The following is a 16050-nucleotide window of genomic DNA, read 5'->3' as shown; positions in this document are numbered from 1 at the left end:
TTGACTGTTGACCCAATAGTGGTCGACCTTATGACTGTCGGCCTGCATCTGAATGTCAGGTAGGAGCTGATTGGCTGTTTATCACTCTCCATTTGATCACTTTTGAAGGTTAGTGCATCTGGCCCAGCATGCGGTTGGGACATGGCTTCCACTTCCTCCTTCTCCTCCTCGACCACCAGGCTTCTACTCTCTCTGCCACCTGTCCTGGACGCTACAGTACCTCTAGAAACAATACACCATAGGTTCCCAAACGCGGTCCTCAAGGCACCCCAATGGTCCAGGTATTAGGTTTATCCATGCTTGGCCACAGGTGACTTAATTAGTAACTCGGTCAGTCTGATTTAACCATCTGTGCTGAGCCATGGATATACCTAAAACCTGGACCGTTGGGGTGCCTTGAGGACCGTGTTTGGGAACCTCTGCAATATACCAACCTCTCTATCGCTCTCCCTTAATTACAATACATAACCTCCTCCTCATAAAAAATGCCTACTACCTTCAAAGGATCAAATGGTGGGCTGGGCTTCATATAGGGGGTGTGATTCTTTAGTCCTGTTACTTTTGAGTGTCAGTGAGCGATTTTCTCTTACTCTAAAACATGAATTACGTTTGGTCTGAATAAATCGGACATTTCCAGGTCTGAATCATCGGTGCTTTTGCAAACAGAGCATAGGTGAAGTTCCAGAAATAAGTTGTACATTGTAGCCTCCAATTTTGTGCTACTTCAGGGATGCCATAATCGTCCCTTATTACATTCCACCCTTTATCTTGCTTGGTTAGTACTTAATTTGCTAAGGTGAGACATGTAATACATAGCGGTGCCCTGCTCAGCTGTCCAACATACAGAAGCACAGGGCATATCACGAGGCAATGCCCTAGGGAGCCCTTTCAGTAGTGCACACATGACTGTTACTGTGACAGGCCCCAGTCTGTCCCTGCTGCATTGTGATACCTGTCATTTTTTTTAAGGTGCTGAAATATTTTAATAATATTTTAATATATTGACTAATGCTGTTATTGTGGAACTTTGTTGAATAGCATATAATTAAGTCGTATACTAAACATTATTTTTTGTATTTTTTGTTATCTCTCTCCCATGATCCCTTCATGATCTCTACCATGATATCTTCATCTTTGCTACTACATTATTCTTCTATTCCATTTCTCTGCCTTGCCATTTACTCATACACAGGTGAACTCTATATTGGTGGTCTCCCAAGAAATATGTATGCCACTCTTCCCAAGCTTGTTGCATCACGTGATGGATTCCAGGGCTGTCTTGCCTCGGTGGATCTCAATGGCCGTCTCCCAGATCTCTTGACTGATGCTCTTCATCGAGTAGGCCCTGTGGAGAGAGGCTGTGATGGTAAGAGCATAAAGAGTACATGGTTGTAAAGTTACTCAGTATACAAAATTTCTGCATAAAAATATATTATTGTACATTTAAGTTTCAAAATATGTAGATCAATGTGCATAGTCATTAATATAAATATCAGTCCTCAAGGCACACAAACAGTCCATGTTTTAATGTTATTCATGCTTGAACACAGGAGGGCTTTCACTGAAACTGCAGAGAGGTAAGTTAAGAAGACATTTGATGAGAAATATCTTAGAGAAAGGGAAGTCTACATGTGAAATAACTTTCCATCAGTGGTGGCAAAATCTTATACAGTAGAGCAATATAAAATGTATAGGGATTTACATAAGGATCTCCTTAAAAATAAATAAGGAGAAAATATAGTTGGAGCTAACCATATAGAAATCTATGTTTCTATGTAAATAATACATCAGTCATATTGAGATAACCATCTTTACTAAACCAAGATATCCATGTTATCTGGACTATTAGGGTGCCACGAGGGCTAATTTTTGCAATCAAAGACGGTGTAATGGTTAGCATTACTGCCCAACAGCACCAAGGCAATGGGTTTGATTCCCACCGGCCCTAACTGTACAAGGTTTGTATGTCATCCCCGTGCTTGCATGGGTTTCTTATGGGTACTTCGGTTTCCTCCCACAATCCAAAAATGTAGGTTATTTGAATCCCAACAAATTAACCATAGAATGTCTCTGTGTGTGTGTGTGTGTGTGTTTGTGTACATGTGGTAGGGGATATAGATTTAAAGTTACAAGAGACAAAGGACACTCTTTTTTTGGGACACCCTTTGCAGTTCACATATGTCAATCTTTTGTTTGAGGATAACAAAAGAGTGGGAAATTAATGTACAAAATGTAAACAGTCGCACCACGATACAAGTACAGCTAGAGATAGGCAAGTGTATATAGTACAATATGTCTCTTATAGGGTGTAATGTACTCAGAATGAGATTTACAACATAACTTTTATTTGTATATATTAAAATGAATGAGGAAACACACACACATATATACATATACACATACAGACAGACAATTACAATAAATATAAAAAAAAAACAAGAAAATTGCATCCAGGGTTACCTCTGCTAAATATGGGGGTCAGATGTATACTTGGTTAAGCACAGTGTTTCTGTTGTTATTTACATTAAAGATTACATATATTGGGCACAGTGTGAATGTGACTAATATGATCACAGTGTCTGTAAATATAATTACACAAATATGTAGCTTATACAGCAGCTTCAATTTTTGGAATGAACAGGAATATATTGTAACGACTAATTCACAAAGGCAATATAAGTTTTTGGTTATTGCTGGATTACAAACAGTTTATTGAAGATTGCACAACCCTTTGTCACAATTCCACCCTAAAAGTATCAAGGCAAGGGAGATAGTTATACCAGAACACAGAACAAGTGTGACTCCTATGGTAGCAGAATCTGTAGACACTATTACACAGTTATGAGGTTTGTATCAGAAATCTGCAACATTGTTACAAGATTTTGTTCACAAAGAGTATGTATTACTTCCTCTGAGTTTGGTGATAATATAATTGAGATTGTAACAGCCGTTAATATAATCACACTTGTCAAGGATATAATAAAATAAATCAGCAACAAACATATACAATATTATTGCAATTTTAAGTGAAGCTTCAATATTGAGGTGCAGTTAATTGATTGCCCTTTAGGACAAAAACAGGCTTGTTAGTTTTTATGTAGTCAATTATTTATAAGCGGCAAGTCTATATAGCTGCAGTCTCACAAGGTATCACAGTAAGCACTTCAGAAATAAGTCGCTATTTCAACCATGAACATAATATTTATTCATTATTTATTTATTAACAGTTTCTTATATAGCGCAGCAGATTCCGTTACAGTGTCTTATATAGCGCAGCAGATTCCGTTACAGTTTCTTATATAGCGCAGCAGATTCCATTACAGTGTCTTATGTAGCGCAGCAGATTCCGTTACAGCGTCTTACATAGCTCAGCAGATTCCATTACAGTGTCTTATATAGCGCAGCAGATTCCGTTACAGCGTCTTATATAGCGCAGCAGATTCCGTTACAGTGTCTTATATAGCGCAGCAGATTCCGTTACAGTGTCTTATATAGCGCAGCAGATTCCGTTACAGTGTCTTATATAGCGCAGCAGATTCCGTTACAGTGTCTTATATAGCGCAGCAGATTCCGTTACAGCGTCTTATATAGCGCAGCAGATTCCGGTACAGTGTCTTATATAGCGCAGCAGATTCCGTTACAGCGTCTTATATAGCGCAGCAGGTTCCGTTACAGTGTCTTATATAGCGCAGCAGATTCCGTTACAGTGTGTTATATAGTGCAGCAGATTCCGTTACAGCGTCTTATATAGCGCAGCAGATTCCGTTACAGTGTCTTATATAGCGCAGCAGGTTCCGTTACAGTGTCTTATATAGTGCAGCAGATTCCGTTACAGTGTGTTATATAGGGCAGCAGATTCCGTTACAGCGTCTTATATAGCGCAGCAGATTCCGTTACAGTGTCTTATATAGCGCAGCAGATTCCGTTACAGTGTCTTATATAGCGCAGCAGATTCTGTTACAGTGTCTAATATAGCGCAGCAGATTCCATTACAGTGTCTTATATAGCGCAGCAGATTCCGTTACAGCGTCTTATATAGCGCAGCAGATTCCGTTACAGTGTCTTATATAGGGCAGCAGATTCCGTTACAGTGTCTTATATAGGGCAGCAGATTCCTTTACAGCGTCTTATATAGCGCAGCAGATTCCGTTACAGTGTCTTATATAGCGCAGCAGATTCCGTTACAGTGTCTTATATAGCGCAGCAGATTCCGTTACAGTGTCTTATATAGCGCAGCAGATTCCGTTACAGTGTGTTATATAGTGCAGCAGATTCCGTTACAGTGTCTTATATAGCACAGCAGATTTCGTTAAGGTGTCTTATATAGCGCAGCAGATTCCGTTACAGTTTCTTATATAGCGCAGCAGATTCCGTTACAGTGTCTTATATAGTGCAGCAGATTCCGTTACAGTGTCTTATATAGCGCAGCAGATTCCGTTACAGTGACTTATATAGCGCAGCAGATTCCGTTACAGTGACTTATATAGCGCAGCAGATTCCGTTACAGTGACTTATATAGCGCAGCAGATTCCGTTACAGTGACTTATATAGCGCAGCAGATTCCGTTACAGTGACTTATATAGCGCAGCAGATTCCGTTACAGTGACTTATATAGCGCAACAGATTCCGTTACAGTGTCTTATATAGTGCAGCAGATTCCGTTACAGCGTCTTATATAGCGCAGCAGATTCCTTTACAGTGTCTTATATAGCGCTGCAGATTCCGTTACAGTGTCTTATATAGTGCAGCAGATTCCGTTACAGTGTCTTATATAGCGCAGCAGATTCCGTTACAGTGTCTTATATAGCGCAGCAGATTCCGTTACAGTGTCTTATATAGCGCAGCAGATTCCGTTACAGTGTCTTATATAGCGCAGCAGATTCCGTTATAGCGTCTTATATAGCGCAGCAGATTCCATTACAGTGTCTTATATAGCGCAGCAGATTCCGTTACAGTGTCTTATATAGTGCAGCAGATTCCGTTGCGCTTTAAAACAGTAGACAGTGAAAAAACAAACTGAGTAACAACAGACAGACTTGGAGGTTGAAGGGCCCTGCTGCAAGCTTACAATCTATAGGGATATAGGAGGAAAATACAAGGACAGGCACCAGTAATAGCATAGCAGTCCCACCAAGTTACAAGTCCAGAAGTGAAGCTATATAATATATAAGTGCCTCAGAGGGTTATGCGTGTAGAACTTAAATATGATAGGCTTGCCTGAAGAGGTGAGTTTTCAGGGAACACGTGAAAGTTTGGAGGCTAGCGGAGAGTCTTATTTTACATGGAAGGGCATTCCATAGTATGGGAGCAGCCCGATGAAAGTCCTGTAATAGTGAATGGGAGCTAGTGATCCGTGCAGAAGAGAGACGCAGATCTTGTGCGGAGTGGTCGAGATGGGAGATATTTTGTGATAAGTAAAGAGATATATGCTGGTGCAGTATGGTTAATAGCTTTATATGCGAGTAAAAGTGTTTTATATTGAATACGGTAAGATACAGGCAACCAATGGAGGGACTGGCAGAGCGGATCAGCAGACAATGAGCGTCTTGCAAGGAAGATCAGCCTAGCAGCAGCATTTAAAATGGATTGCAGTGGTGAGAGTCTGTTCTTGGGAAGACCAGTTAGGAAACTATTGCAATAATCAATGCGGGATATAATGAGTGCATGGATAAGAGATTTAGTAGTGTCTTGTGTGAGATACGGTCGTATTTTGGATATGTTTTTTAGATGACTTGATTTGGAGACAGATTGAATGTGGGAAAGAAAGGACAGTTCAGAGTCGAGGATGACCCCTTAGCAACGAGCTTGTGGGGTAAGGTAGATTGTTGAGTTGTCATCAGGATGGTAACTGTTCTTGACTGGTGGAAATATAAGTAATTCTGTCTGACAGAGGTAGTGAAGAGGAAGTCAGAGAAGCGAACACTGAAAGAGCGATCAGATAGGTAAGATGTGAACCAGGAAAGGGCTGTATCATTAATACCTAGGGAGTGTAGTGTTTGTTGGAGAAGAGTGTGATCCACAGTGTCAAACGCAGCAGAAAGATCTAGAAGAATAAGTTGCGAGTAATGGCCTTTAGACTTAGCAGTTACCAAATCATTCAACACTTTAGTCCGTGCTGACTCAGTGAAGTGTTCGGAGCGAAAGTCTGACTGAAACGGGTCTAAAAGGGTGTGAGAGTTAAGAAAGTTTGTAAGGCGAGAGTAGACAATAGTTAGAGAGAGTTAGACGATAGTTAGAGATAGGACGATAGTTAGAGAGAGTTAGGGTCAGAATTTAGTTTTTTCAGAATGGGAGTAATCACTGCATGTTTGAGAGAGAAGGAAAAGTACTAAGTAATATAATATCCCCAGTACTGCTGCTTATAAACATAATACCACCATAATACCATTTACACATAATGCCCCCAGAAGTGCCACTTATACCTAATTTTTGTTGTATTGTCTCTCTTTTTTTGTGTTTCTGGCAATGCATCTTTATCTATTAATCCTTTTAGCTACACTTGCAATCTATTTTTTTTATTTTATTAATGGAGTGATCCCATTTTTTTGGTACAGTTTTTATTGTTACAGGTTTAGCCATGCGCTGACATTTATGTTTTTAGGCCACTTACACATAATGCCCCCAATAGTACACACCGCTCTATGACCTTGGCCTCCACCACTGCTGCTGCTACTACGGCTGATGCTGGGTTTCTGCTGCTGCTACTGTCATTCATTTCTGAGGGGAATGCGTGACTTAGTTACCCCATGTATTAAATAGGGATGCAGGCACCCCCTCTACTGCCGCCGCCACTGTCCCTGTGCTCATGGTCCCCATCCAGTGGCAAACGCAGGATTTTAAAAGGGGGGGTTCCAAATGACCTCCCACTATGTAGAATATTGGAGCAAGGGCAGGAGTTACCAGGGGAGTGGGTGAAGAACCTAGTTTGTAAACATTTGTCTTTTTATACACTGCATACTTCAGACCTGCCGACTTTTAAAAACTCCTCTCCAGGAGAAGCCAGGAGAGGAGTGAAAGGGGGGCGGGGGAGTCTACATTTCGGTGGCGGGCGAGGTCGATGTCACCAAGCCCCGCCCCCATGACCGCCAGCCGCACTAATTTGCGGGTCCGTGGATGGGAGGAGGGGCTAAAAATGTAAGCCCCTCCCACGGACCTGCGAAAATTCAGAATTTTATACCACGGGGATGGGGGGAGCAGGGGCTGTGGCGATAATGCGAGAGACTTGCCCACCTTCCTGAGGGGCTGGGAGGGGGACTTGATTTGTGGGAAGGCATTTATGTAATACTATGGCATACAGTAATAATATGTATTACTATAGATTGTCTATAATATAGGCTGTATCAATTATTTAAATACAATATAATTAAATGGTCAGGAAAAGGTTGAACATACCATAATGAATAAATATACAAATATAATATAACTAGTACTGCAGACTTTCTAAGTTCACATTCTCCCACCTCATGGTAAGGCTCCTGTTTTTCTTCCTGGTAGCTACTCTTTGGTCCAGTGCACTGATTGAGGACTCAGATCCTCACACACAGCAAACTTGGTAGAGGCCGCTACCACTGGACATGTGCAGCCGCTGCCAATTGCGGTACCCTTCCCCATCCCGGTCACCATCACCACAGGGACAGCGCATAGTTTCTTCTGTACTGTGCATGTGCTGGCCCCTAGCCTCGATGGTCTGCTTTTGCTGCAGTCCCCAAAGGCATATTCAGGGTCTCAGGTCTCACAGACTGCATCTGGCTTCACTTTGGCAGAGAACAGGGGTGGCTTTTACCTAGGTAAAAACCACCGCTGATCAGGTTTGTTCCTAACTCAGTTGGCCCATAGCAACCGAGGGCCTTATTTTGGTTCATTCTTTCTGACAAAATCCTTCTTAGATGGACAAAACCATGTGCACTGCAGGTGGGGCAGATGTAACTTGTGCAGAGAGAATTAGATTTGGGTGGGGTTTTACTTCAAAGTAAAATCTATATTGCAGTGTAAAAATAAAGCAGTCAGTATTTTACCTGCACAGAAACAAAATTACTCACCCAAATCTAATTCTCTCTGCACGTGTTACATCTGCCCCCCTGCAGTGCACATGGTTTTGTCCATCTAAGAAGGATTTTGTCAGAAAGAATGAACCAAAATAAGGCCCCATATTCTCTTTTGCAACCACTGCAGTCTGGAGCAAGGGTTTGATGTACAAGATGAGATTGATCTCTACAGGGGACTAGTGCAGATAAAACATTGAAGCAAACAGTGCTTTCACCGCAGTAGACAAGTACAGTGGTTGTAAAGATTTACATCAACTGAATTGCACACAATCAGCTGCAATTTAGCATGTAATAATTCCATTTGTGTCCCGACAGTTGGATGTTAAAAAACAGTACCAGACACATTTGGGGAAATACTTTACTGAAAAGAACATTGACTTACAAATCAGATATTATTTAACATGTTACACAGGGTGCATGTCATTTTATTCACATGTACCTACTCATTAACTTTACAAGAACTAGGTAAATTCCCACATACTGGTTTTTGCAACTGCTCCCAGAAAATGAGACTGTGCCACGTTTTGTGACTGCAGGTCTGGCTGAAACTGTGCTTGGTGAGAACAGTACAAATGTCACGTACAATTCCCGTCTCTTTGCACTTTACAACCTTCTCCTTCATTAATTTCCCATTTCCCATTCTGCCACTAAATACTGCTTGGATGAACTACATCTATGTCTTAAATATAATCATTATAGTGAGGAGACATCTGGACATCTTTCTTACATGCACCACTAATGGTAAATGTGAATGTTTTGATTATATTTGTAGAAATGAGCCCATAAATCCATGAACTCTGAGATTTCCACCACTCCTGATGGAGCCTACACACAGAGCGATTTGACTAGATTGCTTAGAAAATGACCCAAAATCGCTCTGTGTGTAGGGGCCATAGCGATAGCGATGCGCAGCCCTGCATGTCACTATCGCCTGTCTAGATTTCTACTGTATGCATTATAAATCTAGTCATCGCCAGTGTTCTCTCCACTGTCGACCTTTTGACTGTTGTCCTTTTGACCCTGTCGACCTTTTGCCTGTAGACTTTTTGACCATTAGTGGTCGACCTTTTGATTGTAGAACTAGACACTGTACATGATAAAGACCACAGCCCTTTACGTGTATTTGAAGTGGTTTCTATACTGTGAGGAATTCTAGAGTCTAACGTGTGATTACCGTGTGTTTGTAAGCTTACTACAGTAGATTCTATTTAGTGCCCGACATTCTGGCAGCCATAACTAAGGGAAGAGAAATATAAACTGGTTTCCCTTAGAACACTGAAAGATATCAGTAACCAGATTGAAAAACCATGGTAGTACAATTCAGAGATCTTGGTTACAAATACATGGGTAAGCCCCCAAGCCATACTTCAAGGCTTTTCTGAGTATTAGGGATTTTTTTATTGCCATATCTAGGTGTGAGATGCGGCACCCCCAATAAATCATCATAAGCCAGAAAGTTCAGAGCAGCACATCAGTGACATGACAATGACATGCACACCGGGGAAGGGAGCGACAGCGGGTGGTGGGTATGATGGGCGGAGCAGGGGCCAAACACATATTAAATAGTGTGCCACCTCTGAGCCACAGAACCACCCAGGGGCACTGCACTCCAAACCCATGTTAACCCCAATATGATGATAATCACCGCTGTGGGGAAAGCTGCTCAGTGCATACACACTGAGCGGTTTTCCCCCTGCCCGGCGCCAACGGAGGGGGGGACGACAGCGTTGCATAGAGCAGAGCTATGGTATTACCAGCAAATGAACAGCTTTCCCGACGATGTTGCGGGAGCTCTCAACTCAAAGTCACCCAGTGTATGGGGCTTAAGTCAGAACTGATAATGATGTTTTAATAGGGGTCAGTGTTGCTGACCCAAGTTTTCAAATTGCTGTAACAACATAGACATACTGTAAATGCTCAATATGAGACTGTGGTGATGATTCCCAAACTTATAACCGTAAGTGAGTATGAAATGGCCCATTCAGAAATTCAGTAGTTCTTTTTCCCTCTACCTCCAGGTCCCAGTACTACATGCTCAGAGGAGTCTTGTGGCAACCTCGGTGTGTGCCTACAACAGTGGGATGGCTTCACATGTGACTGCACCATGACCTCCTACGGAGGACCCGTCTGCAATGATCGTAAGTTTAATATTATGTTCATTTTATATTAAAGTAACTTTTCCTGATGACACACTTCTCTTCTTACTAATCTGTATCAGTCCTTTGTCATATCTCACTATAACGTCTATGGCCACATAACAATAATATTTCTAAACACATTTCCAATGTTTAATATAAGACATACGTTACATGAACACATATTATATTATGGTGAAATTAAATACAATTTCAAGAAAAAAAATGTATCATGTATAAATGAGAGATTTGTAATGATATAAAAAAATATGTACACATGGCAGTGTCGCTTTAAGAGCTTGTACACAAGGGTGAGGAACACAATAATGCTAGGCAAAGCCTGGTAATTTGTGCTTGCTTCAGCAGTGCCTAAGAAGTGTGTTCATTATTGTGTCTCAAAGCTTCTATGCAGCATGGTGTACTGTCAGAGGCGTAACTAGATATTCGTAGACCCCATAGCAGCTGCACCCCCTGCTCCTATGGTAGTTACGCCCCTGTGTACTGTGTGTATACTGAGCATTCTATAGAACGCCAGTGTTTTACAACAGGCATTAATGCATCTCAATGCTTCAGGCACCATGGTGTACTGTGTGTATACTGAGCATTCCCATAGAACGCCAGTGTATTACAACAGGCATTAATGCATCTCACTGCTTCAGGCACCATTGAAATTGACTCAAAGAAAAAGCGAATACTCATCAGCAAGTGTTTGAAATTGTGTATACATGTTTATTCACTTATGCTGCTTTCCCACTGCAGACCCGTTTTATGTACTGGTATTTTTAAACGGTATTTAAAACGGTATTAGCATTCCCACTGCAGCAGATTACCGTTTTAAATACCGTTTAAGTACCATTCCCATTGCAGTGAACCGTTTAAAATGTAAAGAGTGCCTACCCCCCCCAAGTGTAAAGAGTGCCCCCCCCCCAGTGTAAAGAGTGCCTAACCCCCTGTGCCCCCATCTCCCCTCCTCTTGTACTTACCTGCACGGGGATCCAGGCCGGGGATGCAGGGCAGTGGGGAGGCAGCGGGGGTCCATACGGGGTCCAGGCAGTCCTTGTGCCTGATGAGAACTAGTAGTTACCACTTTGCGCATGTGTCATTAGTGCAGAGCATAATAATGAGCCGCTCATTACATATGCGCATATGTAATGAACTGCCTTAAAAACGGTATTTAACCATGTAGGAATCTGCTTTTTAAACGGGTTGAAGTACCGGTTATCTTTAACCGGTATTTCAACTCTGGCGCTTTCTCACTGCAGCCTTAAACGGTAAATTGCGCTGAAAAATCGGCAATTTACCGTTTTAGACCTGCAGTGGGAAAGGGGCATTACATTCATTTATTTAAAATCAATGGCAGAATGCACTTAAAGATAAATGAGCATTTGTATGTACAAGAAGGAACATTTGGCCTTTCGGCACCTAGAGATTCTTACTAACATAAGCACATCATTAACAAGCTTTGTCAGTTTGTACAGACAATGGGGCAGATGTATTAAGCCTTAACAAGAGATAAATGCAAGTGTGATAAGGAGAGATAAACGTCCAGCCAATCACCACCTTACTGACTTTTTTCAAACACAGCCTGTAACATGGCAGTTAGCAGGTGATTGGCTGGGCGTTTATCTCTCCTTATCACCCTTGCATTTATCTCTTGTTAAAGCTTAATACATCTGCCCCAATATACTGTATACTGATTGATGACAGGATCCCGGAGCCTTAATCACACCCTTTTGAGTAAGTACAGATAGAACAAGGTTCCAAAAATGAAAAAGAGGTGATGTTGCCCAAAACAACCAATCAGATCCTGCTTATAATTTTCAAGGATGCAATAGAGAAATGATAGACATAATCTGATGGGTTGCTATAGACAACATCACCCCTAGGTTTATTAGATTAGTGTCCGCGGTTGCACCATGTTGATAATTACTGCCAGGAGGTAATAGAGTATGCTTGTTCTAGACTTTGCAATCACGCATTAATTATTTTCCTTAAACTGAACTACAATTGGAATGTTATGGTATTAAAGAGCAACTTAACATTTCACAGTTCGGTACTTGTTTCCTAGCAGGGCGCCCAGTTTTCTTACGCACGCTACCGTAGCAAAATCGCATTGCATTGCATCTCATGGGCCATTATAGTGCCATGTGATGCCATGCGATGCAATTTTTTTATGTAATTTATTCACTGCTCTGTTGGCCCTAGGGGATTGCATTGCATTGCATTGCACCTCCCGAAAAATCGCATGAGATTTTATAGGGTGCGATGGAATTTTGTGAACTGAAGATGGGTTTTTATAATCCATCTCCAGTGAACAAAAACTATTTTTCTCTTTATTGGGTGCGATGCCATGCCATTAGCTATACACTTGTATGACATACAATGAGGTTTCACTGATCCCCCCCCCCCCCACTATCCACGCCACCCCGAAGCGTGGCAAGCGCAGTGAACCCCGCGAGGGTTGGTGAAACGCGTCCACCCGACCTTTTCATACCCCCACTATCCACGTCGGCGTGGAGTTGACATTATATAGTGTGGCGAGCGCATCGAGCCACCGAGCCCGAAGCATGGTGAGCGCAGCGAGCCCCGCGAGGGGACGCGGAATACATGTAAAGTAATCCGCGTCCCCTCGCCACGCTTCGGGCTCGGTGGCTCGCTGCGCTCGCCACACTGTATAAGGTCAATTCAACACTAATGTGGATAGTGGGGGTATGAAAAGGTCGGGAGGACGTGTTCCGCCGCTGCTCGCCACGCTTCGGGGTGGCGTGGATAGTGGGGGGGTCAGTGAAACCTCATTGTATGTCATACAAGTGTATAGCTAATGGCATGGCATCGCACCCTATAAAATCTCATGCAATTTTTCAGGGGGGGGGGGGCAATGCAATGCAATCGCCTAGGGCCAACAGAGCAGTGAATAAATTACATTAAAAAATCGCATGGCATCGCATGGCACTATAATGGCCCATGAGATGCGATGCAATGCGATTTTGCTACGGAGAATAGCCCTGTACGCTCACAGCGTACTGGGCGCCCTACTAGGAAACAAGTACCTACAGTTATTTATGTTGCACCAGATATTTTAACTTCCGTCTCCCACTTGAGAAATATCATCCCAACCAGTCAGCAGAAACTCTGCACATTCTTTTTTATCAATGCCTCTTATAAATCTTATGCTGCTGTAAATTCTTTTTTCTATTCCAAATTCACTAAAAGTGTTGAATGTCTTCCTACTACAACATTAATAAAGTAAGCAAAACAAAAGCTGCTTCTTTGACAGCATAGTGGAAAGTGAAATGATGTGCTTCAATTGTAGCTACCTACATTTCCAAAGGTCAGCTATTAGCAGGCACCAGGCTGCTAAAAGAAGATATTTGATAGAAGTGGAAGACATTGCTCCCGGTGCTGCGTGGTTAAATAAACCTCACCATGTTATTGTTTTTAGTTATCCTTCCAAGAACCAATCATAATGCTCACACAGTTTGCAATTTATTTTTGAATGGACTCCTTGATAGACTAAATTACTAATGATAGAACATTAGTCCATTTTTTATTTAGCACATGCTCATCTCATTAATCAGCAAAATGTCTCAACATTATCTCATTTTCAGCATGAATCACATTTCTATCTCTGACTTACATTTTAATTATTTAATTTGAAAGAAATGATACAAAGTGGCTGATGCAGAGATGACCACACATATTGGCTATCACTGTGCGGTGCCATCATCGGCTGAAACACCATGTAGGGACCAGCTTGTCAGTATACAATGTTGATATCTGGCTGCACCCTGCACCCATCATAACAATGCCATTGATTTTCACACAAATGCTGAAAGTTTTGTCCCAGTTTGTTTTTGGTTCAACCCCTGTTCGCAAATCACATTTGCTGGGTCTATATTGCTAGTAAAATGATAAAGGAAGAATGAGGAGGAAGTGCATTCTTGGTTATTATAGCTCTCTTTCTTGGGGAGATTTATCCAATGTTGAGGATGGGTAAATTGGAGAATTGTTCATAGCAGCCAATCAGCTTTTGTCATAGCCCAGTTTGTAAAATGACAGAAGTTGATTGGTTGTTATTTATCTCTCAATAAATCTCTCTCATCCATCCTCTCTTCACATACTCACCCCCTCTCTCACCCTCCACACCTCTAAAGTTACCATTGCAACCTGCCCTGCTTCCCAGTGCTATTGGGTTTGAGGTATTGTTCTCTTATGAGGGTCATTCATTAATACACAATTCCTTTTGTCAACAGAAACATTTTTCTTATTCTCTTTAATTACAATGTCATTTGTCTTAAATTGTCTACCCATTTTCTTAACCATTCATTGATATTGTAGGCCATTTTTATCTCTGAGACACTATGGGGGAAATTTACTAAAGGAAATTTGTAAAAAATAGGTGTATTTGTATCCAGAAATACACTTATTTTTGTACATTAACTATCCCGAAAATACGGCAATTCGTATTCGTATTGATAGCACATCAATATGGATACAAATTGCCGTATTTTCGGGATAGTAAATGTCAAAAATAAGTGTATTTCTGGATACAAGTACACCTATTTTTTAGAAATTTCCTTTAGTAAATTTCCCCCTATATGTAATGGTTTAAACCAGTTATTTCCACACAATCTGGCACTTTATAGAGTTCTCAGTTTACACTCTTAGTATAAATAATGTAAAGCGTTTGTAGGCTGAGAATAAAATATCCATGAATAAAAAACAAAGTCATTAGTCTTCATGCTAAAAAGGAGATTTATCATTGTGTCGACCTAGATTCTGTTGACTTACATTGGGCTAACATCCTTAGTCTGAAAGGCCAAAATTTAACACATATAAAAGGTCGACATGGACTATTGTTCGATAGAGACTTTAGGTCAACATGCAAAATGTCTACCTGAAAAAGGTCAACATAATTTTGTGAGGATTTTTTTAAAAAAAGGCAGGTTTTTATACCCTACTATCCACTAGGGCATGGAGGGAGAATAAATAGTGTGCTGAGCGTAGTAAGGCACCATGCCCGAATCATGGCAAGTTAAGCGAGCCATGTGAGGGGACACGGTACACGGCCCATGTTGACGTAAGTTGATATAGACACCAACAAACTTTTTTCACCATGTCGACCTTTTTCATATCGACCATTGATCTAAAGTCCCTGTTGACCTTTTATAAGTATCAAGTTATGGCGTGTTGACCTAAGGGTGTCAACCCAATGTAAGTCAACCGAATATAGGTCAACACAACAACCGTATTCCTGATAAAACTCCTCCTTTGTACGTAGCCGGAAGACTAATGACTTTGCTTTTTATTCATGGATATTTTATTATCGTGTAAACCAAGAACTGTATAAAGTACCAGATTGTGTGGAAATAACTGGTTTAAACCATTACATATAGAGCATCAGAGGTAAATGGCCTACAATATTAATGACCCAATGTATGTCAACCTACAGGGGGAAATTTACTAAAGAAAATTTGTAAAAAAATAGGTGTATTTGTATCCAGAAATACACTTATTTTTGACATTCACTATGCCGAAAATACGGCAATGGGTAGTCGTATTGATGTCCTATCAATACAAATACGAATTGCCATATTTTCGGGATAGTAAATGTCAAAAATAAGTGTATTTCTGGATACAAATACACCTATTTTTTACAAATTTCCTTTAGTAAATTTCCCCCACAATGTGTTAACCCATTTACTAAGCCTTCTAATGAGTGGAAAAGTAGAGAATTTGCCCATAGCCACCAATCATCTTCTACCAGAGCCAGCCCTCATCATAGCCAGTAAATGATATGCCTAGGGGCATCTGGGAAGGCTTGACGCATTGGACTTGTCACGATCCGAGCTCTCAGACAGACTTTCTTA

At 41.2% G+C, this 16050-nt stretch overlaps 1 protein-coding gene across 29 annotated transcripts in view; it reads left to right on the top strand.

The window, feature by feature from the left end:
- Positions 1-16050, top strand: part of NRXN2 (neurexin 2) — an 847024-nt gene that overhangs the window by 412860 nt on the left and 418114 nt on the right. For all 29 annotated transcript variants that reach the window (XM_083165053.1, XM_083165057.1, XM_083165084.1 and 26 more), the window contains 2 exons: positions 1193-1366; positions 10064-10183. In XM_083165053.1, coding sequence (XP_083021179.1) covers positions 1193-1366; positions 10064-10183 — 294 coding nt within the window. The remainder of the gene's footprint in view (positions 1-1192; positions 1367-10063; positions 10184-16050) is intronic.

This window comes from Crinia signifera, chromosome 11, assembly GCF_055691185.1.
Source record: "Crinia signifera chromosome 11, ASM5569118v1, whole genome shotgun sequence".
Lineage (NCBI taxonomy): Eukaryota > Metazoa > Chordata > Amphibia > Anura > Myobatrachidae > Crinia > Crinia signifera.
This window is presented reverse-complemented; position numbering and strand designations above follow the sequence as displayed.